The sequence below is a fragment of the Babylonia areolata genome, chromosome 24 (assembly GCF_041734735.1).
Source record: "Babylonia areolata isolate BAREFJ2019XMU chromosome 24, ASM4173473v1, whole genome shotgun sequence".
Classification (NCBI taxonomy): domain Eukaryota; kingdom Metazoa; phylum Mollusca; class Gastropoda; order Neogastropoda; family Buccinidae; genus Babylonia; species Babylonia areolata.
The window spans coordinates 6267740-6294787 of record NC_134899.1 but is presented as its reverse complement, the minus strand read 5'-3'; the positions used below and the strand labels follow the sequence as shown (position 1 = coordinate 6294787).

Genomic DNA, 27048 nt, shown 5'->3' with positions numbered 1-27048 from the left:
GTTGTACTGCTGTGAAACATGGACGACATATCGCCGTCACATTCAACAACTTGAGCAGTTTCACCAGAGATGCCTAGCGCCTACGAAAGATCCTCGGCATAAAGTGGCAAGACAGGGTCTCCAACCTCCAGGTCCTAGAAAGGAGCGGCCTGCCCAGCACCGAAAGCCTGCTGGTCCAGTGCCAGCTACGCTGGACAGGACACGTTGTCCGCATGACAGACAACAGGATCCCGAAGATGCATTTGTATGGCCAGCTGAAGGAAGGCCACAAACTTGGAAGACCCTGCAAGCGCTTCAAGGACACTTTGAAGACAAACCTCAAAGCCTGTGACATAGACATCGCTTCCTGGGAAACTGATGCCCTTGACCGCTGTCGCTGGAGGATGCTGCGCTCTTGTGGCATAAAGACGTTTGAAAACAAGAGAACGCTGTCCATTAAGGAGAAGCGTGAGCGAAGGAAACAGGGCTCAACTTCTGGAGACGTTTTCCCTTGCAACACCTGTGGGAAGTGCTGCGCATCCAGAATCGGCCTCTTCTCCCATATGAGGACACACACCGACAGATAAGCCTGCCTGCCTACTCATCCGTCGGACGGCTGACGGGAGACTCCATATATATATATATGATTGATAATAAATGAATACGCCACCTCAGATAACATGCAACACTCGGCTGATAGTTATTCTACTGATTTCTCAGTCACCGGCACCCACTCACACACACACACACACTGACACACACACACACACACACACACACACACACACACACACACACACACACACACACACACACACACACACACACACACGGGACGTAAGTGAAAATTAAAGAAAGAACACATTGGGACACAGGCACGCACACACACACACACACCGTGGGCACACACACTGGCACACACACACACACACACACACACACACACACACACACCGTCACTGACACGCGCTCGTGCGCACAGTCAGTGTTCAAATAGACGATGTGATAATCAGTATCAGTATCAGTAACTCAAAGAGGCGTCACTGCGTTCGGACAAAATCCCATTAATATAATATATATTATATACCCTACACCACACTATCTGCTGAGCAGATGCCTAACGACCAGCAGCGTAACCCAACGCGCTTAGTCAGGCCTTGGGAATAAATGATGAACTTATTCTGGACGCGCTGAATAAACAATTTTTCTCATTTTATATTCAGTGCAGTTATTTTGCCGAACCTTACCCTTCCTCATTTTGAACAATGTTTAGTTAAAACAAACGTGTTTTGCCAGTTTCCGGTAAAAAGAGTCCCTCTTGTTTTCTTCTTGTCAGCTGTGTGACATAAACAACAAAGATGGCGTTGCAAAGCGAGCTTGATAAATATACTCGCAATTTTGTATTGAAGAGTTTACAAGTTATTGTTCAGTCGCGGATGGGCGAAAAATGCAGATACACTGTGAAGGAAAATTCAAGTTTGGAATGGGTGAGCATGTTAACTGCAACGACACGACCCACATCTGTTGATCTGCATCCATCGTCATGATTAAGAAGTGGTTGTCTCGAGAAGTCGGTGACCACAGACCGACACATTAAGGAACCTCTTTCGGTTTTGCGGAACCCTGATCGGTTTCGCATTACTGTTAGATGTGGTGATAGAATCTGAAGTGAAGTACAGTACAGCGTAATCTTAATATATTAACAATTCTGCATTTGTTTTTGGAATTTTACTGTCTCTGTTCCGTTTTCGCGGATTATTGTCCCGAAATAACCCTAGCCAGGCTTTCAGTTTTCGCCATGAACCTATGAAGTTTCATAAAACTTCTGCGACTGTAGATCACTATTTTTTAATTAGTGGTTTGCGGTAATAAATAGATCAAAGTTCAATGACCAATCATTCAGTAAATCATAGCTGTTATATCTCGTTGATGCATGTTTTTGTTCAGAACAAAACTATAGTTTGTTACTAGTGTCAGGGCCTCTGTACCAAAGGAAAACCGCAAAGTTTTATACATCGTAGTACATGTAACTTGTCAGATGGTGAGACTAAAAATAGTAATAAATCAGAGATTGAATAAATTTGCTCCCTTGATTTGATAGAACTAAAACTGAAGAATAACAATGACGTGATTATCAGATTATGACATTTTTTAGATAGCAAATAAAGAAATATAAATGAGTTATATATCTTGTTGCTCATGACAACTGACAAGTCAGTGCTAAGGATTTGGGTAATATCCACATTTGTTCCCCTGTACATTTCCATTTATAAGATGGAAAAGTTGTAAATTGGTAATAGTATTGTAATATACTCTACATTTCTTCCCCTCCACTTTTTTGACTGACCTTCTTTACGCCTATTGACAGGAAGAAATGTGGAGTATGTGTTACAATGTTATTTAAACAAACCTACGATTATTCCATCTTAGGAACGACAGTGAATTGAAAGAACACAGGGGAAGAAATGTGGATATTGCCAGGGTCTGTGTGTCAGTGTGACAGGCTGTTTCAGTGTTTGCTACTCCACAGTAATAACTAATATGCAACTTATGATGTAAGTTACAACAAACACACACAAAAGAAGTCAAGATGGGAAAGTCCAGTTCTGCTAAAATGTTAATATCAAGTTAATAAAATAATATGTCATATCATATCATTTAGCATAATGATGTTAATGTTATAGATCTGTATATTGCATGTTATCAAATAAAATCATATAAATTTCATAATTCATTATGTAATTATATTTATATTTATGTGAGTCTCTTGAAGTCTTGTAGTTACATCATCTTAACATGTACAGAAGTTTTATACCGTGTGTCACACAACTCATGACAATCAAGTGTAGAGTTCTGTTTTGTGCGTGCCCTTCCCCATTTATTCTTTTCACTAGTCTGTGCATTTTGTGTGTTTCACTCTTGGTTTTACATTTTTCTTGTCCAGTTGTGGAGTTTTGTCATGTGTTTCTGTCACTGCTGAGCAGAGTTTCAAGTCTCTCTTTCTCCTGTCAGTAGGACTTTCCGAGGCCTTTTTTTTGTGTGTGTGTTGTTGTTGTTGTTGTGGCCACAGCCTTCTTGGAGGAAAGTCATTCCTGTTTTGGTTTGGGGCTTTTTTGTTCTGTTGGTTCCCTCAAGAGAGGATTGTTTTTCCTCCAGATGGCCACGTTTCTGTGTTCTGTGTGCTCCACTCTGCTGGACATGTGTCGCCTGTGTTTTTGTTTCCAGTGTCAGTACCAGTTGGTCCCATTTGCAGCATTTAGCTGTGTTGGCTGGTGCTCCATTTATCTGCTTACTGCTGCTCTCTTCTCATCACTGTCTTTACCATCCAAGTCATCATTTTTCTCTTGTGTTGTGCAGTGCAGTCCTAAGTTCACTGATATTGTGGTAACATTCTACGAACTGGTTGTCCACTGGACAGCCATGTCTTCAGTTCTGTGATTTTTTGTGTTTATTTACCTATTTACTAATGTTTGTGTATCAGTCATTGCAGCTAGGATTGTGATATTGTCTCTTTAGTCAAAATCTGTATGTCTGAGGAACGAATGAGACAGAATGGTTGAAATCCTCAGCTGCCAATGCAGAGAGTCTGCGAGTTCAAATCCTGCTCTTGCCCTTTCTGCCAAGTTTGACTGGAAAATCAAACTGAGCATCTTTCAGATGGGATGATAAACCAAGGTCCCATGTGCAGCATGCACTTGGTGCACTGAAAAAGAACCCATGGCAAGGAGAGTGTTGTCTTCTGGCAAAATTATGTAAAAAGAAATCCACTTTGATAGGAAGCTTGCACACAAGGCCTGACAAGCATATTGGATTATGTTGTTGTTAAACATGTGCCTTGCAGATATAGTATAGTATAGTGTAGTGTAGTGGTATATAAATGCAGTAACACCTTTTTGACAAACTTGAAGCATTATAAAAAAAAAAAATAAAAAAAATTATGTTTAAAGAAATGAATGTGTGGTATATTGGTAACTCTAGAATAGGCAGATTTAATATATATATTTTTTTGTCCATTTTTCATAATATTACATTTTTGTTATTTCATCATTTGATATAGATTGTAATTTGTGGTATTTATTAACTTTGTTCACCAGTCTTATTTTGGACATGTCTTTTTGTTTTTCCTCATTTCATGTAAATTATGATTTTGTTAGTAATCTGTTTTCTTTCATTTTGCTTACCATTTCCAATTGTTACTTTATTTCCATTATTGCCACATTCATATTCAATTGTTACACATACTAAGTCTGAAATCTTTTTTTATTGTAAAAGAAGAATGAGTGGGAGAGTAAATGATTAACAAGCAATAAAGAGTGGTAACTCTCTCCGTACACAAGGTACACAACTTCAAATCAATGCTGCTTATGCTACCAATTCAGCTAAAACACAGGTAAAATTTATTATGAAAGACCAAGTAAAAGCAGAGTTGTGTAACTTGCGTATGGAGAGAGGTACCACTCTTTATTGTTTGTTAGTCTTTCATTGTATTTATCATTCTTGTTCTGCACATGTATTTTTCATTCATTCATGCATCATTTCACATAATTTGGCATCAGTCAGCCAGACATGAATCCAGGAAGCAATTGTTGTGTTGTTTCAGTTCACCCTGCCCATTCCAGACATTCCAGAACTGTCGGCGGTGGCAAGAAAGACACTGGGTTCAGGCCCTGTGTTAGCCCAGCCCGTCAACGTGGAGATATCACTGAAGACAAAGGAGAACAATGCATACATCTTCCTGGAGGTGTGGTCATTGTCACTAGATGTTGATAATTGTGACCCTGATGTCAAGGTGAGATTGAGAGGGGCTGGGTTATATATATATATATATATATTTTTTTTTTTTGTTGGTTTTTTTGGTTTTTATCCCCAATATTTTAGCAGCTTTGTAGTGTTTCCTGTATGGCATGCTTTTACTTTGTAGTTACACTGACAGTTAGATTTTATGCATGTTTGTAAGACTTTGAATATTGGTTGAAGATCAACTGAACACTGGCTGGTGTGTGCTATATGTGTAGGAGGTCAGAGCATATGCAGTCGTTGACATTTGCTGAATACATGTACTGAAATGAAGTTTGTTGATCAGATTATTTTTCTGTCATGTCTCCTGTCTCCATCTTTGTCTTGTGACTCGTGTGAGGCAACCAGTCGCTCAAAGACTGTATTTCTTAACTCATTTTGCCCCACAGCTACATGCCTTCTTGAACTCCCCTGGACCAGTACTACATGAGACCACTGCTGTAAAAACAACAACTGGGTGTTTCTACTAAAAAACTGAAAAATTCTAGACAGAAAATTGATGGAGAATTGTTGATTTCATTGGTCCGACAAAGCTTTGTTTTCATGCTTCCTGAATCTGTAAATGGTTCAGCTTATACAGCCAACTGAACTAAGCAATGATACATTTTAGCAAGGATAGTGTGTTGGTACCGGAATACTTGTACCTGGTCCACAGCATAAGTAGTCATGGTATGAGTTAACTCATGCCTGGAGTAGAATGAGTTAAGTTTCACTCACACAATGGTGACAGTTTTCAGTGAAACGTCTTTTTCTTTTTTTATCATTCTCAGAATCTTACATTCAGTATGCAGTTCTGCATTTCACATTTGTAGAAATATAGCTTTAAAAAAAAAAAGAAAGAAAAGAAAAGATATTTAGAGTTATTGAATTATTTGAAACACATCTGAAACAAAAGAAGGGCAGAAAAACATAGCGTCTAATGTTTGTGAAAGTTATGCACTTTTTCTTTCTTTGCACTGTCTGACAAGTTCTGTTTCTGTGTGTTTCTTTGTGTGCTGTCTGTTATGCAGGCACTTAATTTTTCTTGCTCTTTCTGTGAGCATTGTGTGTGGGTGGCGTTATGAACACAGCATATGAGTAGACATTATTACACACCCCATATAAATCAAAAGTTCACTTAATTTCAATATGAATCCTGTAACAGAGGCAAATAAGTATTCCTGCTTCAGTCTGTATGACACCAGAATTTCTGACAGAACCGCCCACTGATCCCCTTAAGATTAAGAGCAAAAGTCCATTTTTGTTTCATTGACCATACATTGACAATAGATTGCTTTGCAGCTTCCCCATTCCTTAACCCCTTATACTGTACTAGCTAGATCTGTCGCTCTTTCTGCCACTTTGTTCTGACCAGTGATTTTTGCTCCCTTACTGTAAATAGTGAAACAGATTCTAACACCCTTTCTGTGACTTTGTTCTGATGAGTCATTGTTGATACCTTTGAATTAATGTGAATACATATATTTTTTGTCTATAACTTGTACAAGGCACTGCTTTTTTTTGTGCTTTTTTATACTAAAAACTGAACCCTGTATCTTATCAGTTGTATGCGCCCTATCTGTGTATGAAAACAAAATTCAGACCATTACGTGGAGCCTTCTGACACAACAGACTCAGTAGAGGACAACATTGTGGATCACAATAAATGCTCATGATCACGCAGAACAGCAATGCTTTGAACAGTCTTACCACTGTTTGATTTAACATGGTTCATGTTCACCATCAAATCAAATTGAAACCAAATCTTATACTACACATGGTTTCAAATCTTGGTGACAGCGCCTGGTGGGTAATGGGTAGAGCTTTTTCTGATCTCCCAGGTCAAAATGTGTGCAGACCTGCTTTTGCCTGAACCCCCTTTGTGTGTATACGCAAACAGAAAATCAAATACGCACGTTAAAGATCCTGTAATCCATGTCAGCGTTCAGTGGGTTATGGAAACAAGAACATGCCCAGCGTGCACACCCCTGAAAATGGAGTGTGGCTGCCTACATGGTGGGGTAAAAACAGTCATACACATAAAAGCCCACTCGTGTACATACTAGTGAACGTGGGAGTTGCAGCCCATGAACAAAGAAGAAGAAGACAACTGAAAACAATAGCAGTTAGAGTTAGCAGTTCGCCCTTAGGCTATGAGGAAAGAACAGTATCTGAGTTGGGATAAATTTATAGGTGAATGTTGAGAAATTGGAAGTGAACTGATCATTTTCCGAAAGAATTCAAAGCAAAATGGTGGATGGGACTGAAAAGCAGAGTCAGCAGACTGGATTCTGATGGGGCAAGTTAATGAATTTACAACAACGTACATTGGACTGGATGCTGGAGAATTGGGAAAAAATCAAAGTAAAATGAAGAAAGCAGCAGATAACTGAGTAGACAGAGTAACAGATCCGAGTCAAAAGCAGACAAAAATAAGTTGGATTCCAATCCAGTTTTCTGAAGATGATGTCACTACTCAGAAAAAAAACCCATCTGCTGTTGGCAGAGACAAAGTGGAGGACTTTCACTTTATGGCAGATGCAGCTTATCAGATTTGTATGCCTTGTACAAGTTCAAAATAACTTCTTTCTTTAAAATCAGGGGGTGTGCCTTAATGCGGTATTGCGCATTGCAGGCTGGATTATTATGGTAATAGATCTGTTGCTCTTTTTGCCACTTTTTCTGACCATTAGTTATTGACCCCTTTATGGTAATTACTATTGCTTTTTCTGCCACTTTGTTCTGACCAATGGTTAGCTTTTTCTCTTGATCAGTTTGTGTGACTTCAGGTATCCAGCACTCTTTATGGGCGGATGACTTCAGCTCTGAAATCCATCATCTGTGTCTCAAGGGTGGCGCCAGCCTACCGCCTCGCTCAGCGCCAAAAGAAGGACGACTTCCAGATCCACTATCAGTAAGTTCACTGTTTTGGCTTTGGTTTTGATAGGTGACTAAAAGGCTGTTAACAAGATGCAGTGGCCTTGATGATGACGAATGGTATGGATACTTATATAGTGCCTGACTTGGTCAAAGACCAAGGTCCAAGTGCTTTATGAAGATGGGGTCATTTGCACAACAGGCTTCCAATCTGTTAGAGCCGACTGAGCGCTGCCTTTGGGTGCTCATCATTTGTTTCCTGTGTCATTCACTCAGGTTTCACTGGACCCATGTCTTTACAGATGGCTCCGCCACAGAAGCAATGAGGGATGGTGGAGCTGGAATCTTCCTCCGATACAAAGACGGAGATGAAGATATTGCAATCCCAACAGGAAAATACTCCACCAACTTCCGAGCTGAGCGAGAAGCCCTCTGTGAGGCAGCCACAAGTCTCGCAGAACTCCACAAGAACAACAGGGCAGATGGTGGTGTTCTCAGACACTCTCTCCGTACTCCAAGCCCTCAAGAACTCCCGCTGCAAAGAACAGAACCATCTCACTTCAGCCCTTGTTGCCCTGAGTGCCAGAGTAGAGAAAGTGGTAATACAAGGGGTACCAGCACACTGTGGCAAAAGACGGTGCACAGATGGAGCAGGCCAACAAACTGGTGTCTTACGATGAAATCAAGACAATCATCAAGGCACAGCAAGGAATAAAGTGGTGCTTCCAACACCCCAAATATAACCCAGAAGACAGATACCATTTGCTGGAACGACGGGAACAGGTCAAGATCTTCCGCCTGAGGACTGGACACAACCGCCTGCTCCACCACATGCACACACAATTTGGCATTGGACAGAGTGGAGAGTGCCCTTGTGGTGAGGGACCAGTGACAACTGACCACATCCTTCCAAACTGTAGGACACATGCAGCATCCAGGAGGAAGTACTGGCCAACACCAACAGCAGTGGAAGCCAAACTGTGCGGCACCCTGGAGGAGCTGCGACGGACGGCAGCCTTCATCGAGGACACCGGGCTGCTTATCTACTGGGAGGCGAATGAGGAAGAAGAAGAAGAAGACTCAGGTTTCAGTAAAGCACATACACACTCACATGTGTGTGCATGGTATTTTTCTTTACTGCATGTTCAGATGTTGGATTGTAATGTTTAATTCTTGCAAAATGTGTGATCTTGTCATGTTCTGCTGAGCAGCACATTCCTTGTGTGTTTTATGTGACCTGTGGAACAAAGAACCTGTTGTCTGTTGACATTGATATGAAGTTCATTCTATGCCTCCATCATTGGGCTAAGGTTTGGCTTTGACTTTGATCCAAGTGGTGATAAAGTAAGAGTGGAAACACATTCCTTTGGTGTGGAAGCACTGCACTTGGTTGAACTGAGAATAACTGGTTAAGTCAGGTAATTGTTCAAGCGAAAAAAAAAAAAAGTTACTGTCAAAATGACAACAGCAAAAAATGGGTCTTGACCTTCAGGTATAAAGTGGGGCCCCCGAACCTGGGTATCCTGATGGAGGACGTGCAGACACGGCGGATTGGGGCGGTGGCCACGCCGATGGGGACGATCCAGGTGACGTTCTCCTACACCACCAAGCCCCAGATGCCCCAGCAGCCCAGGTCTGGAATACCGCTGTTCCCCAAGATCGACCATTTCAGTGAGCCCAGCCTTGGCCAGGTGTCTGAACCCAAGCCTTGCAACAGGAAGTTCAGAAAGTGAGTGAGAGTGTTGATCATGTGTGTGTGTGTGTGTGTGTGTGTGTGTGTGTGTGAGAGAGAGAGCCTGGCCAAAACTGATGGTTTGTTCACTGCCAGGAATGTGGATTGCTGACTGGTTGTTACTGTGTGCAGCATTGTGGTAAACTGCTGCTGTTTTGTTTTATAAGATTGTGTGTAATTTTCATTTGATTTATATTTTAATTTGTAGTTACAGTGGGCTATTGCATCCTTTTTCCGATTTTTTTCAGAGTGGGATGGGAGATAGTGTGTGATGGTGTGTGGCATAAATAAGATATTGGAGTCAAGATTTCTGTAACAGGATTCTTAAGCATGAGGTGACTAGTCATAGCATTAGTGAAAGACATAACAGCACATCTAGGTTGCATGAGCAATCATAGCAGCACTTAGCTTGCTAAGTGTTAAGAATTTTCTGAAGTCTGCACTAATTCCATAGACTTATAGACATACTTAGTCACTACTAAGATCACTAATGTAACCCAGCCCATCTGTCTTATTTTGGGGATACGGATACAGATGGTGGTGGTGTGTCCATCGAGATCGATGATGACCATCGTTGTCATCCAGCTGGGGGATGGGGGGAGGGTGGTGGTGGGGTGGGGGGGAGGATGCTCATGAATCTTTCTGTGAATGCGCAGATGGCTGAATAGTCCAATCTGCGCACGAAATGTTCGCTGACAGTTGGGGCAGACAAAGACAGGCATATCATTGTCAGGGAGCTTGTTTGCCCGTGACTTTCTGGCCTGCCTCTTTTGAACAGCTGCAGCAGTCCTGTTGGCCTCGCACAACATGGTGCCTTTGTGCACAGCAGCGCGCCATTTGTCACGGTCCACTGCAGATTCCTCCCAGGAGTCAGGGTTGATACCAAACGCTTTCAGAGAGACTTTCAGAGTATCTCTGAAGCGCTTCTTCTGACCTCCGTGTGATCTCTTCCCTTGTTGCAGCTCACCATAGAAGAGCCTTTTGGGCAGCCGATGGTCTGGCATGCGCGCCACGTGTCTAGCCCAGCGAAGCTGGGACTGCATCAGGATGGTGAAGATGCTGGGAAGAGTGGCTTTTGCGAGCACCTCTGTGTCTGGGGTCCTGTCTTGCCACTTGATGTTCAGTAGCTTCCTGAGGCATGTTGTGTGGAAGTGGTTCAGCTTCTTGGCATGTCGTTGGTACACTGTCCAAGTTTCGCAGGTGTACAGTAGTGTGGGGAGAACTACTGCTCTGTAGACCTTTAGCTTGGTCTCAAGACTAATGCCTCTTCTGTTCCAGGCATTTGCATTGAGTCTACCAAAAGTTGCGCTTGCTCTTGCAATCCTGACGTTCACTTCATCGTCGATGGTCGCATTTCGTGACAGTGTGCTGCCAAGGTATGTGAACCGCTCCACCGCACTGAGTCTCTGACCGTTGATTGTGATGTTGGGCTCAATGTAGGGTTTCCCTGGGGCTGGCTGATGGAGAACTTCAGTTTTCCTCGTGCTGATGGTAAGGCCGAAGTTCCTGCTGGCAGTGGCAAACTTGTCGACGCTGAGTTGCATGTCAGCTTCAGATCCAGAGTTGAGGGCACAATCATCAGCAAACAAAAAGTCTCTGATGATGTCTGTCATGACCTTCGTTTTTGCTTGAAGCCTTCTGAGGTTAAACAGCTTGCCATCTGTTCTTTACTTTAGGCCGATTCCAACATCGCCATCTCTGAAGGCATCAGTAAGCATTGCAGAGAACATGAGACTGAACAGCGTTGGAGCCAGGACGCAGCCTTGCTTGACACCATTTGTGACAGCAAAAAGAGCAGATGTTTCGCCATTGTCCTGGACTCAAGCCTGCATGCCTTCATGGAATTGGCTGACCAAGGAAATAAATTTCCGAGGGCATCTGTACTTGGCCATGATCTTCCACAGTCCCTCTCTACTCACGGTGTCGAAGGCCTTAGTGAGGTTGACATAGGTGGAGAACAAATCAGCATTTTGCTCCTGACATTTCTCTTGCAGCTGCCTTTCAGCAAACACCATGTCGGTGGCTCCGCGCTCTTTCAGAATCCACATTGGCTCTCAGGCAAATGACCTCTGTCAAGGTGTGCTGTGAGGCGGTTTAGTAGGATCCTGGCAAGTATCTTGCCTGCGATGGAGAGCAAGGAAATGCCCCGATGGTTATCACAGGCTTGCCAGTTCCCCTTTCGCTTGTACAAGTGAATGATAGATGCATCTTTGAAATCCTGGGGGATCGTCTCTTCTTTCCACATGAGTGAGTACAGCTGATGAAGCTTCTCAGTCAGCACAGTGCCTCCATCCTTGTGAACCTCTGCTGGTATGGAGTCTGAGCCAGGTGCTTTGCCACTGGATAGCAGACGGATTGCTTTCTGGGTCTCAAGAAGTGTTGGCGGATCGTCCAGTGCTTCGTTGATGGGGACTTGTGGGAGATGGTCTATGGCTTCATCATTTATGGAGGAAGGGCGATTTTAGACACTGTTGAAGTGCTCAGCCCAGCGTTTTTTCTCCTTCTTGGTGATCAAGGTATTCCCATCTGCACTGAGGAGGGGGGATGATCCTGAGGATGTGGGGCTGTAGACTTCTTTTAAGGCATCATAGAACCTCTTCGTATCGTGCCTGTCACACGGCTCTGCCACTTAACTTCCAGCAGAGCTATTTAGTTCCAGAGTTCAGTGAGCGGTCAGGAGCACTGCTGCTGACCTAGATTCCACTGGGATGGGGGGGGGGGGGGGAAGGGGAGCGCGCGCCGCGCTCTTTGTGCTATGTTTCCAGCAGAGAAAGGTGTATTGTTTAATAAGTGATTTTCATTTCATCATATTCATGCACAGTCACTTTTGTTTGCTGTCATTTTTGTGTGCATGATTCCAGTGAATGTGAACTTTAAGTGTGTCGCGTGATTTACCAGATACTGTCCGCGTTTTTGTGTTACATCCAGTTATTTGACCTAAGTGCGTGTGTGTGAGTGCCGACAAAAATGGAATCTGGTGCGGTAGCGGCAGCTTTGCTGACTGGACAACACACCTTCAGTGAACACTTGAGATGTTTGGATTATATGTGTCGTGTGTGTGGTGAGCGGGTTCTCAGAAGAGTTAAAGACAAGGGGTTAAATGCAAGACTTTGTGCCAAGTATTCTTCTGAACTGTTTCGTTTTTTCAGTCTAGATGTTTTGAATGATGAAGAGGGCAAACATCCCACATGCATTTGTATCAAGTGCTACAAAAAACTGATAAAAATGAAACATACTCTTGGAAATTCTCAGTTCAAAACTGCAAATGAAAATGTTGCACTTGACATTGACAGAATGTCAGAAATCTGGACAACTTTCGATCCAGATCTATCTTTGGATCAGTGCACAACATGCTCTTTTCATCACTCAAAAAGTCAGTCTGGTCGTCCGAAAAAAAGACGATCAGCACCCGTAAAAAAATGCACAGATGACAGTTTTGATCCGTCTGACCGCTGCTTAGATACCAACGACAGTGTGTCAACGTCATTTTGTCAGTCCACATCAACACCAGTCAAAAAAACAAGAACGCTGTGCACAAACACATCTCCAATCACACCCAAAACACCTGTCACTGACGCAGCTATATCACCCATCGCACAATTGAAACGTAAGACGGTGTATGTTGACTCAGAGGATGAGGATCTCAATAAATCTCTCACTGAAGAAGAAGAAAAGTTATACACACAACTAACACATAGGAAAATGTTTAAGTCAGGAGACAAATCAACAGTCAGATGCAAAACTGGAGGTCAGCCAATAGTGTTGAAAAAAGTCACACAACCCCGCAAATCATCTGCCATAGCATCATCTCCTCTGAAGAAAAAACGGTCTCAAATTATGCAAAAAATTAGAAAGCACATCTCAGGGAAAGTAAAGAAGCCATAGTAAAACAGCAGGGGTCAGAAATCAAAAGATCGGCCCAGAGCCACAGACAACAGATACTGCAAGCTGCTGGATGTGGCCCAGTGAAAGTGACCAAAAAACAAGGGTCTGCACTGAGAGCTGCCATGGGGTTAAGCTGGGCACAACACAGGATACAAAAGAGGTTTTATGCCAGTATTGGTGTGGAACATGAAGGGGAAAGGAAGGAGAGGGAGGTGCAGAAAGAAGCAATGTTTGGGGAGGTAGAAATAGAAAAGACAAAACTCATCTTTGTTGATAAAGAGGGAAGACAAACAGAGGAGGAAACAACAGTAGGAAAAATCAAAGACATTCCAAAGATGGTAGAAAACTTATTAGACCAGTACAACAGAGAAAACAAGTTGACATGGCATGATGATAGAATACCGCAGGATGAGATATGGGTAAAAATTGGAGGGGACCATGGAGGGGGGACATTCAAACTCATGCTTCAAATTGCAAATCTCACCAACCCCAACTCAAAACACAGCATGTGTCTCCTGGCCATTGTAGACTGCAAGGACAGTCCAGACAATTTGAGAAAAATCTTAGAACCCTACAAAGAACAGTTAGCTGCTCTACAGTCAATGACATGGCGAAACAAGAGAGTCAAAGTGACCTTGTTTGGGGACTATGACTTTCTCCTCAAACTGTATGGACTGTCAGGTGCTCAGGGGACACACCCATGTTTATACTGCACAGCATCCAAATCACAAACACAAAATCCACCTCACAGCAATGAAGGCAACATCACACAGCGCACATTACAGGGCATCAAGACAGACAACAGCAAATACAAACACTCCAAGCAGAAAATCGCCAACCTGCACAACAATGTAGTCAGGGAGCCTATTGTTGACATAGAACTTAGCCAAGTGGCTCCCCCATACCTGCACATTCTTCTGGGAGTGGTCAGAAAACACCATGACCTGCTGGAGGGGGAGTGTCATTCTCTTGACAAAAAGATATGAGAGTCAGTAACCAGCCAGGGAAAACAGATAGACAGCGACTCAGCCTTTTCTGAGTTTGTAGACAAGCTGAGTCAGATCCAAAGTGCTGAAGAAGAAAAGAGATTGCTAGAAACTAGGATTGTATTTAACGAGCCTGAAGGAGACAGCACACCACTCAGTGATTTCCAAAAACAGCAACGTGAGCTAGCAGATATGGTAGAAGAAAAAGATGCAGACATTGAATATCTCAAGACACAGCTTGACCTTCCACACCTGGCTGGCCCTGTCACACAACACTTAGGTGCTGTACTTCAACAGCATAAAATACACAGACAGGCATACCACAGAGCATCATTCATTGGAAACCACTGTCACAAATATCTCAAGCCAGAAACAATAGAACACATCAGTGACAGTGTAGTCAAGAAAACAGGTGAACTGACTCAAGACGCGGACATAAACCTCAGAGCTAGGAACATTTCCCAGAAGTTTAAAACACTAAACATGCTGTTCTCACGCATTCACTAAACATCTCACATCAAAGACCCTTGACAGACAGTGACGTTGACACACTGGATAGTGACATCAAACAGTACATGTCTTTCTTCCGCCAACAATTCCCACAAACACGCATCATTCCCAAGCAACACATCCTAGAAAATCACTGCATTCCATTCATTTATTCTCACGGTTTTGGCCTGGCACTACACGGGGAACAAGTGGGGGAGGCAACACACGCAGTCGTCAATTCACTCTAAAAGAAAGTATTAGGGATGCAGTCACAAGATGACAAACTACGTGTCATCATGCAAGAGCACATGACTATTGTCTCCCCCATGCTTCAGCAAGTCGTACCCCAAGCAGGAGAACCACGGCACAAATCAAAAAGTAAAGAATAAAGAAATTTTCAGCCACCCTGAATCCCTCCCTCCTGCACACACACATTGTAAGGAAAAAACAAGAAAAGAAAAAATGTTTGAGTTTAGTCAGTGTCACACTTCAACTGAGTGGATTACCAACTACAAACAAGGATTCATACGGATTTATAAGTTCAGGTAGGAATGTATTTTATTATTTAGAACTTACATGTGCATGTCAGTACGTTACATTGTGATTGTTTACTAAAAGCATGGTATCGTCAAGGTGTATCTTTTAGAATGACCAAATGCATGTTGCAAGCAAAGGCACACATACTGACACGCAAAACATCCAGTCGGCGAAAATCTCTCTCCCCCTGTCTGTGTGCGTCTCTCTCTCTCTCTCTCTCTCTCTGTGCGTCTCTCTCTCTCCCTCTCTCTCTGTGCCTCTCCCCTTTCTCTCTCCGTACACGTTCCTCTGTTTCTCAGTATGTCTGTCCCTGCATATCTGTCTGTCTGTCTCTCTTCCCGTGATGTTGAGAGAAGTGTGAAACTTAGGTGGCTGGCAGCAGTTCTCAGTGGAGCTGACACTAATTCCGGGGTGGTCTGCCACCTCTAGGTAACAGTATCAGCTATATTTTCCTTCCAGTTGTATTGTGGAGACATGCATGTATATCATGATGTTTTATCTCGAACTAAAGTGATATACACACACAACACGGAGTTGAATTTGAACTACATTTCGTGTGTGTTCCTCAGTTTGAACAGAATGTTCGTGTGCTCGCTAAGTTTTGTACCGCTTGTACACTGCCTGTAGGAAATTAAACCTACTCATGTTTGGTATCGTTAAATTTGTCAGAGAATCACACATCCATTCACACCCATAGCGCCCTTCTTGTTGCATTCTGACACAGAGTATTATTTTTTAAAAGCACATAACCCTGTTTCTGACAGTTTATCAGCAGCAGCGAAGCTGTTCACAGCTGTACACACTGCCCGTGTAACATGCGCTCCACTGAGAATAGCGCGAAGTTAGTGGTGCGGCAGAGCGCTGCCCCATATACTGCCTGCCTGTCTGTCCAGGCTATCACCTTTCCAACGTCTCGCGCTCGCTTGCTGTTCATCCCTCTCCCCTCCACTTCGCGCCAAAACTAAATGGGCTGCCTTGTGCCGCCGTGGTCAGCATATCCCTGGATCTCATCAGCTTTGTCACTCAGCCACTTATCCTGCATCAGGCGTAACTTTTGCTGAACAGTCCTGCGGATGGCATTGATGATTGTACGCATCCTTTTTTGATGTGGACTTTGGGTTGCTCAGGTAGGCTTGATGCAGACGGCGTTTCTCATCCAGAAGCTGCTTGATTTCATCACAGTTTTCATCAAACCAGTCTTTGTGCTTTCTGGTCATGGGTCCCAGGGTCTCTGAAGTTGTACTATAGATCAGCTCACGCAGGGTCCTCCAGTCAGACTCCACATTCTGGTTGTCCAGAGAGGCGGATTCCAGACGATCTTCCAGCAGCTCCACAAAGGACTGTTTGATGGTGATGTTTTTCAGCTTAGGGATGTTGAGCCGTTTTGGAGCCTTCTGGCCTTGGGGGCGTCTCTTGGGCTGGATTTGAATATTCAGCTTCGAGACTACAAGGCGATGGTCTGTCCAACACTCGGCGCCGCACATGGTCTTTGTTACACGTACATCTTGCCTATCCCTTTTCCTGACGATGACATAATCCATGCGATGCCAATGCTTTGAGCGAGGGTGCATCCATGACGTCCTGTTACGGGTAGGGAGGCAGAAAACTGTGTTGGTTATCAGCAGTTCGTGCTCTGCACAGGTCTGAAGCAAAAGCAATCTATTTGGGTTGCAGTGGCCCACGCCGTGCTTTCCAATCACTCCATCCCAGGAGATGTAGTCAGAGCCAACTCTAGCATTGAAGTCCCCAAGAATGATGAGCTTGTCTCCTTTAGGGATAGCAGCAATGACAGAGTGAAGGTCCTCGTAGAACTTCGCCTTCACTTCATCCGGGTTGGTCATGGTTGGGGCGTAGGCACTGACAATGGTGAGGTGCTTCTGGCGAGATGCCAGTGGAGTTTCATGGTCATAAGCCTATCGTTGACTCCCTTTGGGATTCCAGCTAGCTTGCTGACAAGTGCTGGTTTTACTGCAAAACCAACGCCAGCCTCACGTCGCTCTTCACTTCCTTGTCCACTCCAGAAGAAGGTGTAACCAGATCCCCGTTCACAGAGCTCGCCTTCGCCTGCAAGCCGAGTCTCACTCAAGGCTGCGATGTCAGTGTTGTATCTGGCGAGTTCGGATGCAACTAGTGCCGTTCTCCTTTGGGGTCTGTCCGCGTTATCTCTGTCCAGGAGAGTCCTTATGTTCCAAGCACCATTGGTGAGAGGAACGATCCTTGTTTTTTTCTTTTCTTTCTCTTTGTTTCGACCGCTGATGTAGGGTACCCGCCAGCTGCGGTATGCTGGCCAGGGTGATATGGAGCAGGCAATTTTTAGGGCACCTTTTCTAGCCCCTTCCTCATGCCAGGGAGGTGAGCAGTGCATTCCTAAAGAGGGCTGCTCAGACGGCTGCCGAGCTCCATCGCTGCTCCTGTCGACAAAGAATGACCCTATGGCCTGAGCCGCCTGCGTGCAGGTCTGCGGCTGCAACTGCCAGTGTACCCACACCTGTCGTTTGTCGCTCGCCTGTCGCCACAGGACTTGGGGGTGATGAAATGATGAAGGATGAAAGGTCATTAAGGGTGACTGATGACTTGCACGATGAATTTGTTTTAAGTGAAGAGGAGTTGCGCAACATCGACCTCACTCTCTTGTCGGGTCCACCAATTTCCAGTGGCAAGACTAAGTCGAGACGACTGGAGGATGAGCACGGATGCAGTGTATGACCAAGATACCCTTTCGGTGTCTCATCTTGCTCTCTGCACTTCACAGTGCGTTGCTGTAACCACCTTCCTCTCCGTTGAACCAAAAGGTTTCTTCCGCAGATTCTGCCGGATCCAGACTTCGCATGCATGGGTAGACACACCCTGGGGGCCAACTGCATGTGGCATGCACACAGCACGGTGGAGCTAGATGGCCGTCCGTGGCTCTCCTGAGCCGACGCCCCTTTTATGGATCTCGTTTTTAATTCCATAACGGTGTCTAGCCACCCGCCTCACCAGTCCTGGAAGGGAGCGGTGGGAGTGCCGGTTTAGTCGCCGGCAACCCGACCCTGAACAGGTTGTACTGGATTACAGGTTACCAGTAGCAGATCTAATGACCTGACCTGACCCTTACGGATACAGATAATGTATTCAAGAAAGGTCATGTCTATCATTGATCATGTCTACCATGTCTGTCATTGATCATGTCTGTCATGTCTCATTGGTCATGTACGTCATGTGTGTCATTGACGATGTGTGTGAAGGATGATGTGTGTCACTGTGTGCTGGCTGTGGCAGCCCCACGTCCGTGGAGGACCTGCGGTACCTGGACAGCCAGGAGAAGCAGGACACCTTCAATTCCACCTTCTCCACCAGTCCACCAGAGGGCACTGTGTGCAGCCTGTCCCCACCCCCTCCCCTGGCCCCCCTCCCCCAGATCAACGAGGCCAGCGCCACGCTCACAGACAGCATTGACGGGTTGGAGGAGAAAGCAGACGCCACCAGTGGGAAAGAGAAGAAGAAGAAGAAGAGGAAAGAAACGGCAAAGAAATCGTGAGGCTTCTTCTTCTTCTTCTTCTTCTTCTGCGTTCATGGGCTGCAACTCCCACGTTCACTCGTGTGTACACGAGTGGGCCTTTACGTGTATGACCGTTTTTATCCCGCCATGTAGGCAGCCATACTCCGTTTTCGGGGGTGTGCATGCTGGGTATGTTCTTGTTTCCATAACCCACCGAACGCTGACATGGATTACAGAATCTTTAACGTGCGTATTTGATCTTTTGCTTGCATATACACACGAAAGGGATTCAGGCACTAGCAGGTCTGCACATATGTTGACCTGGGAGATCGTAAAAATCTCCACCCTTTACCCACCAGGTGCCGTCACCGTGATTCGAACCTGGGACCCTCAGATTGACAGTCCATCGCTTTACCACTCGGCTGTTGCGCCCGTCGTGAGGCTGAAGCTGGAGTCTGTTGTTGTTGTTTTCTTGTTGATTGTCTCTTTCCTCTGTTTGTCTGTGTCTGTTTTCTCTAACTGTGTTTATCTCTTCATCTTTCTTGTCGAGTATTTATCTCTGTCTCCTTTGGTATTTATGTCTGTCTTCTCTAAAATTTCTCTCTCTCTTTGTCATTTTCATGATGAGGGTTTTTTTTATGCTATAAGTTACATGTAATACTGAACAATTTTAAAATCTTGAACACTTCAAAAGGGAAGAAAAACATATATTATTAAAAGCAATCTGCATGTTTATAATACATATGATAAGAAATATGATGTTGACAGTGGTAGCAGTGTAGTAAAGTGAGCTTAGATTTAATAGGAACTGTATGCATCATTGTGCTCAAAATTACAACAAAGATAACAAAGATAATGGAGAGAGAGTGAGAGAAGCGGAGCTACAGTTTCAGATGAGTGATGATTGTGTTGGGCAGTCCTGAGATTGAATTTGTTCCCAAAGATTGCAAAAAAGCGAGAAATGATATGTATATATACATATGCATGCATGGGTTGTGCAGTCCTGAGATTGAACGTGTTCCAAAAATGGTGAAAGCTTTTAACAAAAGTTTTTTTTAAAAGGCAAGCAGTGAGAGATGTGTGCATGCATGTGTCGGGCAGCCCTCAGATGGAACCTGTTCCTGTGCGGAGTGTCTTCATGGATGTGGGCGTTCAGCCTGTCCCTTCGGAAAAAGCAGAGGAAGTGCCTTTCGCCACCCTCATGGCTGGCCTGTCGGAGACAGAGTCCAGCGTGGACGATGACACATCCGACATTTCCTGCCAGGAGGAGGAGAAGGAGGGGGAGAGAGGGAAGAAGAAAGAGGAGGTGGAGGCCAAGTCCAAGGAGAAGAGCGATGACGATGATGACAGTGGCGCTGAGGAGGGGGAGGAAGAGGGGGAGAGGAGCAACAGTCCCAGTGACGACAGCTTTGTCATGCTGGTGAGTGTTCTCTATCTGCATGGGGTTGGAATTGTGTTGGTAGTTTTTGGGGGGTGCGGGGGGTATGATTTCTGTGTTTTCTTTTTTTCTTCCTCTGTCTTTTCTTCTTCTTTTTAAAAAATTTTTTTCCTTCAAGTTTCTTATTTTCTTGAATTCACCTTACTGCTAATGTTAATATTGGTATTATGAGATCAGTTTCTTAATCTAACATAGAAACTGAATGTTTTGTTGAAACAGTCTGTTATAAGACCAATCAAAACGCATTACCACGAGCATTAAACCACCCACACGATATGTACCGTAATTTCCGGCTTGTAAGGTACAACAGTTTTCTTTTTAATCAGATCTTGCCACTATGTCTTATCGGCTGTATGTGCCCTGTGTCTTAAAATTAGATTCTGACTGCCACATAGTGCCACCTGTGACAATCAACACAACTATCATTTGACAACACACTTGATCACAATAAATACAATCACACTGAATAGAACCATCCACATGCTTCAGCCTTGCCAGTACACCATCTTACTGAATTGAAACCAAATGACACATGATGCTAAATATAAAGTGAATGTGATAGAGATCCACCCTGAGGAAAGGAATAAGGAGTGTGTAATTTAGGCTGCACTCCCTGGGGAGAGTGTGTCATCACAGTAGTGCAGGGTCACCTTTTTTTCACCTTGAATTGTATTTTCCTTAAGTATCAAAGTGGATTTTTCCTACATAATTTTTCCCAAGGACAGCCCTTTTAAATTAAGTACACATACTTTACCATGACCCACTAGTGCAGACTGTATCAGGGGTCTGATTCCTGTCCTTTGCAAACTGCTACCCACATACGCAGAGAAAATGAAAGTAGCTATGGCTGATAACCTACTGGAAGTAGATTCCTCAGCTGAGCTTGTCTGTGTTCATTTTCGTCAAGCAGTCCCACCTCCCACCCCCATCCATGTCAAAATCGGTATCTTCAGCAGCAACTTCACACAGTTCTGTCTCATTCAGTCCACAATCTTCATCTCGACTATTTCCATCGTGAAAGATTTCTTCCAGTATTTGTGCAAGTGTTGGGGTTCGTCTGTGTTCAGCCATGGCTTTGCAAACACAACTTGAGCTTCGTACAAATTTGCAAAACTTTCACCATAAATATGACAATGAGGTGAATATTTTTAGCTTATGGAACTCAGGAGATAAAGAGCTCTCAGGGGAGCTAAGTTAATGGTTAGCAGACTGTATTTTCTGTAATGCGGGACTTGAAACATAGAACATTGTAACATGACGTACGACATAAGTCAATGCAGCATTGGTGAGCGACATTTCATGATGTACGCCGTACATCAGCAGCGCAGTCAAGAGGTTAAAGAGACATTACATGTTTAAGTATTCAACGAGATTATGTGAAATTACATTGACATATCTAAGAGCATTTCACACACATATATAAGAACAGTTCACAGTTTAAAAAAAAACCTATTCTTTAAGTGACATGTACTATATGAATACCATGATGTTTTGTGTTCAAGAGACCTGTACAGTTTGTACAGGTTTTTAAGATATTCAGTTAATTTGTAAAACAAAAAAAAACAGAAAAAATACATGCCTTTTTGTATGTATTAATTCTTTCAATGATCCAGGTTTGTAAAATGTTTTTAATTTTGGCTCTCTTTTCTGAAGCCCCATCCCCCACCCCAGAATATCTGTCCATGGTGAACAACAAAGCACAGTTATCAAATTGTTAAAACTGATCCTAGAAGGATCTTTCCAATCGATAACAATGGTTCATTCCAGGGGCAAAAGGTAGCTCTCAAAGTAAGTACCTTTCATCTTGGTTCCTGATGCTGTGGTTTTTTATTTTTGATATTTGGGGTTTTTCAGAAGTTTTAAAATTTGTTATTAAAAACTCATGTGAACCCCAAGAAACAAGATCAAATGGCCTTGCCAAAATAACCCTCCAAGTAACTGATGAGGGACAAGACAAGACAAAATCTTTATTATCAAGGTTACCTTTTGAAACTTCCTCATGTCAGTACAAGAATCTAAGGTGAATGTTCTTTCTTCTTTGCTGCTCCTCACATCTAAAACAACCTTCCTCATCATATCCGTGCGTCTGATTCTATGTCTGCTTTTCGCTCATCAATAAAAAATCATCTTTTTAAAACCTATCTGTAAGCACTCTCAGCTTCCTTGTTCTCTGACACCACCCATGTCAGCTTTGGATGCTTGAAAAGTGGGAAAGGGAGAGTGGGGGCGAGAAAGAGTGGTTATGAATAATTTATGTAATCTGTCTGATTTTTCTTCATGTAAAGCGCTCTGAGTTCTTAGAGAGAAAGGGCGGAATATAAATGTACATTATTATTATTATTATTATTAGTTATTGATAGATTAACAGGTAACAAGCTTATTAGCATCCGGTCCTCACCCTTAAGAAGGAGGGAGACCGAGAAGAAGACAGAAAAAAAAAGACATGACAACATTGCAGAATGGACACTCTAATTGCAGTGACTGAAGCTTTGACACACAGCCAACAGAGCTTGAGGAATCTGGTGAACAGTTCCTCATCACAGAGTTGGGAGAGAAGAAGAATAGGAACCTTGAGATTGTACTTGAAAACCGTGTGTGTGTGTGTGTGTTCCAGGAGTCTCCGTTCCGGGAGGCAGGGCCGGCCATGGACCTGGGCCAGTTCTTCCACCAGATGCAGCTGGCGCCCATGGCCCAGCTGTCCATGATGGAGCAAACCACAGTGCGCACAGAGGACTTCCTCAAGGACGTCAAGGAGCAGATCGACCGCTACGCCGCTCTGCAGCCCCACTTTGACAAGTTTGTCAAGTCCCTCGGCAGGCCCAAGGATGACAGTGACAGTGATTAGTTGGGGGTGTGGTGCAGGGGGGGGTGTGTGGCGGGGACGTCGGGGGAGGGGAGTGGGGGGGGGTCATGGAGCGCGTGTGTGTGTGTTTTGGAGAGATGATTTGTATGTGTGGATGCGGATGAGTGTGCGGTGCAGAAGGTTTGTTTGTGGTGGAGGGTTCCAGGTGAGTGAATGTGTGTGTGTATGTGTGCCCATTATTGAGCAAGTGCGTGTGTGTGTCTAGATGTGTGTGTGTGTGTGTGCACATGTACAGTACTGGAAACACTTTTGGGTCTCATATTAAACCTGAGAAGAAAAACTATTTCATGCTTTGAATGTAAGCTCCTATGTGGGTGGAGATGGTAACTTGCTCAGTATTGTGGCTTGACAATTTTTCACATACAATGGAAAAGCTCTTGATATGTTTTAGTTCAAGTATTAAAAGCTTTCTTTCCATGATAATGATTAGCACTTGGGTGTAGTCATATTTATGTAATTGAGAAATGTTGTGTGCGTTAAGTGGAATCCAAGTATTAAATAATCTTGTATTCCATAAAGCAGCATTGGAATAAATCACTGTTTTGACACTTGGATGCTGTCGATCCATGAAAGTTATTAGATTTCAATGAGTTTTCACTAACATATGTTTTCAAACACTGTTGATTATATTTTGTAGAACTTAAAAGTGCAGGTCAGTTTCCTTCTGTAAGTGCCCCCAGTAAGTTTGCTGGATTTTAACCAGCTTATTCAAGTCAGCTGGGCTCCAGAATTTCTTGAATACAGATTTTAATTTGTAGGATGTCACACAGTGATGCATGCAAGTGGCAATGCACTTACTTTTTTAATCCATCCTTTCAATCAGTTAAGTCTCGGGTTGCTAAAATAAACATGGAAGAAAATGAGTTTATCAATTCTTGATGTGCTCACTGAAAATATGGTGCCCATTTTGTCAGTGTTTGGTGTCATCAGTGTCTGAAATTAATGTAAAGCAGAAGTACCCAACCCTGTCTTGCAAAAACTTTACTAGCGTCTCACAAGCTTCTGACAGTAGAATCTGCAACACAAACACACACACACACACACACACACACACACACATGCACACACACACAACCCCCCCTCTGATTAAATGTTTTGATTATTCTGTCATAAGGTGAAGTGAAAATTTCATCGTTTGGGAAAATTGTTGCATGTGAGAGGTCGTATTTGTATACAAACGTGAGTTCATACTGCCTGCGTGATGCTGCAAACAGCTGGATAGCCTTCAATGTCAAATCAATGTTGGTGCAGAATTCACACAAGCAGTCTCTTCTCAAGGAAGTTTATAGCATGACATACACTGGACTTATCATTGCAAACAATGCACTTGAGTGGTGAGTTGGATGCCAAGATTTTCTTCCATGAAGAAATTAGAAAAAAAGGAATGCACATTTGCTCAACCACTCCACTTTTTCGGCTGATCAGACATGTCGTGGTTTTTTTTTCTCCTCTTGCATCTGTTAGTGATCTTGATAAACCTGGTCACCTGTTGACTCATCAACCCTTTGTTGGATGTCTTCACCAAAGGCATCCTTCTTTTTCTTTCTGGTGTTAAGCTGAGAAAGGTCAAGACACCTCACTGGTTCTTTTCAGCAGTTTGATCCCTATGCCAAGAGTACTTCTTCATCCCAACAGCAAGTGCAGGATTTTTTTCTTCTTCAAGTTTTCTTTACCCATTTACTTTTTGATGGCATCCACATCAGTTATGAAGTTGCTGAACAAGAAATAGTTTTCTGTTTGATCTGGGCTGACTGTCATGTGGTCCCAAGTTTCTGTTTGGAGTTCAATGTTGAGTTTTTTGTTTGATCTGGGCTGACTGTCACGTGGTCCCTAGTTTCTGTTTGGAGTTTAATGGTTAGTTTTTTGTTCACCATCCACTCAGCACCTCAGCTTTCCTGCTGCTGTCCTTTTGCAGGATTTGTTTGCTCTGTGCACATCTTTTCTCAATGTTTAGTGAGCTGCATGCTTGCACTTATGTTGAAGTGGATCATGAGGATGATGATAAAGTTCATCAAGGACTGTTGGCATTGTTCCTTTTCTTTGGACTGCACTCTTTTGTTTTTGTTGACCAATGGCCTGCTGGTTGTGCTACTTTTCTTGATATATTTTTTTCTTTCTGCAAGCATTCATTGTTTCTCTTTCTTTTTGATTTACAGTTTCTGCCTGTCTTGATTCTTGCTGTCTCCATGTTTTGTTTTTTTTCAAATGTGTCAGGACTCCTTATCTCTTATAAAAACAGGCTGTGGGGTTTTATTTCTCTTTGTTCCATCTGTTCTGCATGGCATCTTTGCACCCTCAGCCTAGTCTTCTCTCTGTAAGCCCATTTCTTTTCTTCAGATGAATTTGCCTTGACTTACTTAATGCAAGCATTTTCATGGGACCAATATGCTTTGTACGGTTTTAAGTCCTCTTTCAATCTCTGTTAACTGTTGAAGTGATCGCAGTTTGAGAGAATCAAATATTATTTATTATTTTACTGAGTTTTTATCCAGTAAAACACAGCTGTTGTAAATAACAACAAAAAGAAAATTGTGTTATTTCCTTTATTTGCTTCCCGCACATAAACACCAAGCATCAGAGGCAGAAAGAAGGAAAATTTGAGCAGATGTGTGTGTTTCACAGTGTCGGATGGAGACAGTTCAGCCAATGTGTAGCTGGTGTTTTAGCCTGCAGGGGCCATGTGGTTTTTGTCATGTTCACGTTGTGGGTGTTCCCACACACTGTCGATTCAGAGTTCGGAACCCAGCCGTGTTACTTTAGTTGCTGGGCAAGGAGGATGGGTTGTGTATCACATGGAAGCAGAACCTACCATGCTTGAAACAATTTCAGCGGAACTGGAACCTGCATTCGGATCCAAGTTTCCAAAAAGTGAATTGTGAGCAGGAAGATCAATCCCCTGAGATGCATTTGAGCTACTTTTGATTCAATTGAAGCAATTCTGTGTCTTAAGGGCAGTGTGCAGTGCAGGTGGTGTCAGTGGAAATTAACAAAACGTACAACCACTGTATTTTTGGATGCGTCAAAATCATCCTGCTGCATAGTGTTTTGCAATAGTTTGCTGTTAGTGGCATTACCTATTTATTTACGAGCAGAATACTCTTAAATCATTATTGTATTGCTTGCTCTGATTAAGTCAACCCAAACCATGTCCCACTTTTTGTCGCCATTTTTGCCAAAACCACAGACAAAGTAAATTGTTTGAAAATTCAGGAAAATATAAATGGTGATAAACAATACATTATTTTGATGAACAAATATGTTTCCAAACTCACTAAAACTAAAAAATTCCACCAAGTGACACATGCAAAGGAAGTTATAACTTAAGCTGAAATTGAGGACCCCGTTATTTTAGTGGGTGTTTCTAGTATTGCGCACATGCACACACACACACACACACATATATATATATATATATACACACACACACACACATATATATATATATATATATATATATATAATATGTGTGTGTATGTGTGTTTGTATGAATGATACAGACAAGTGTACATGTGTGTGTGTGTGTACACATTTGGGGGCAAATGCGCACACATGTGTGTGCACAAGTATCAAGAGAAACTGTTTACGTATTTTTGTGTTATATTTAAATAGTTTTCAATTGGAAACGGGGAGGGGTGGAGGATTGTGGACGTACTCCAGGTGTGTGCATTTAGGGGAGGGTGTGTGTGTGTGTGCACTCCTAAGGCCCTCAAGTAAATGGGATGTTCACACGCTCTAGGAAAACCTGGACGGTGGTTTTGGATGAATATGATCTGATGTCTGTGAGAGAGAGGGAGAGAGAGAGAAAGAAAGAAGAGTGGAAGGGAAATGCGCTGACGACCGATGCATGAAAAATGATTTCTGGACAAGAGAAGAAGACATGGGAGCACAGGCATTGCAGTATTACCTCTGTGGTTGTGAATGAGACCAGAGACTTGCTCCCCACACTTTGTCCAGGCGGGGAGGTGATCATTGTATTGGTGGCAGGGAAGGAAGAGGAGTAGATGA

The 27048-nt window shown here is 43.3% G+C and overlaps 1 protein-coding gene across 1 annotated transcript; it reads left to right on the top strand.

Annotated features, from left to right (window-relative positions):
* The first annotated feature begins 1332 nt into the window (after positions 1-1332).
* On the top strand, positions 1333-26440 carry LOC143298774 (autophagy-related protein 13-like). Its single transcript, XM_076611726.1, has 7 exons — positions 1333-1466; positions 4580-4768; positions 7545-7669; positions 9125-9361; positions 18523-18777; positions 19844-20162; positions 22795-26440. The coding sequence occupies exons 1-7, from the start codon at positions 1338-1340 to the stop codon at positions 23023-23025; spliced, it is 1485 nt and encodes a 494-aa protein (XP_076467841.1). The 5' UTR covers positions 1333-1337; the 3' UTR covers positions 23026-26440.
* Positions 26441-27048: the final 608 nt, after the last annotated feature.

Excerpts from the sequence above, each read along its gene's own strand:
- LOC143298774 (XM_076611726.1), top strand. The coding sequence starts at position 1,338 with ATGGCGTTGCAAAGCGAGCTTGATAAATATACTCGCAATTTTGTATTG. Across the intron at positions 7,670-9,124 it reads GACTTCCAGATCCACTATCA|GTATAAAGTGGGGCCCCCGA; the intron begins GTAAGTTCACTG and ends CTTGACCTTCAG. Across the intron at positions 9,362-18,522 it reads TGCAACAGGAAGTTCAGAAA|CCCCACGTCCGTGGAGGACC; the intron begins GTGAGTGAGAGT and ends TGGCTGTGGCAG.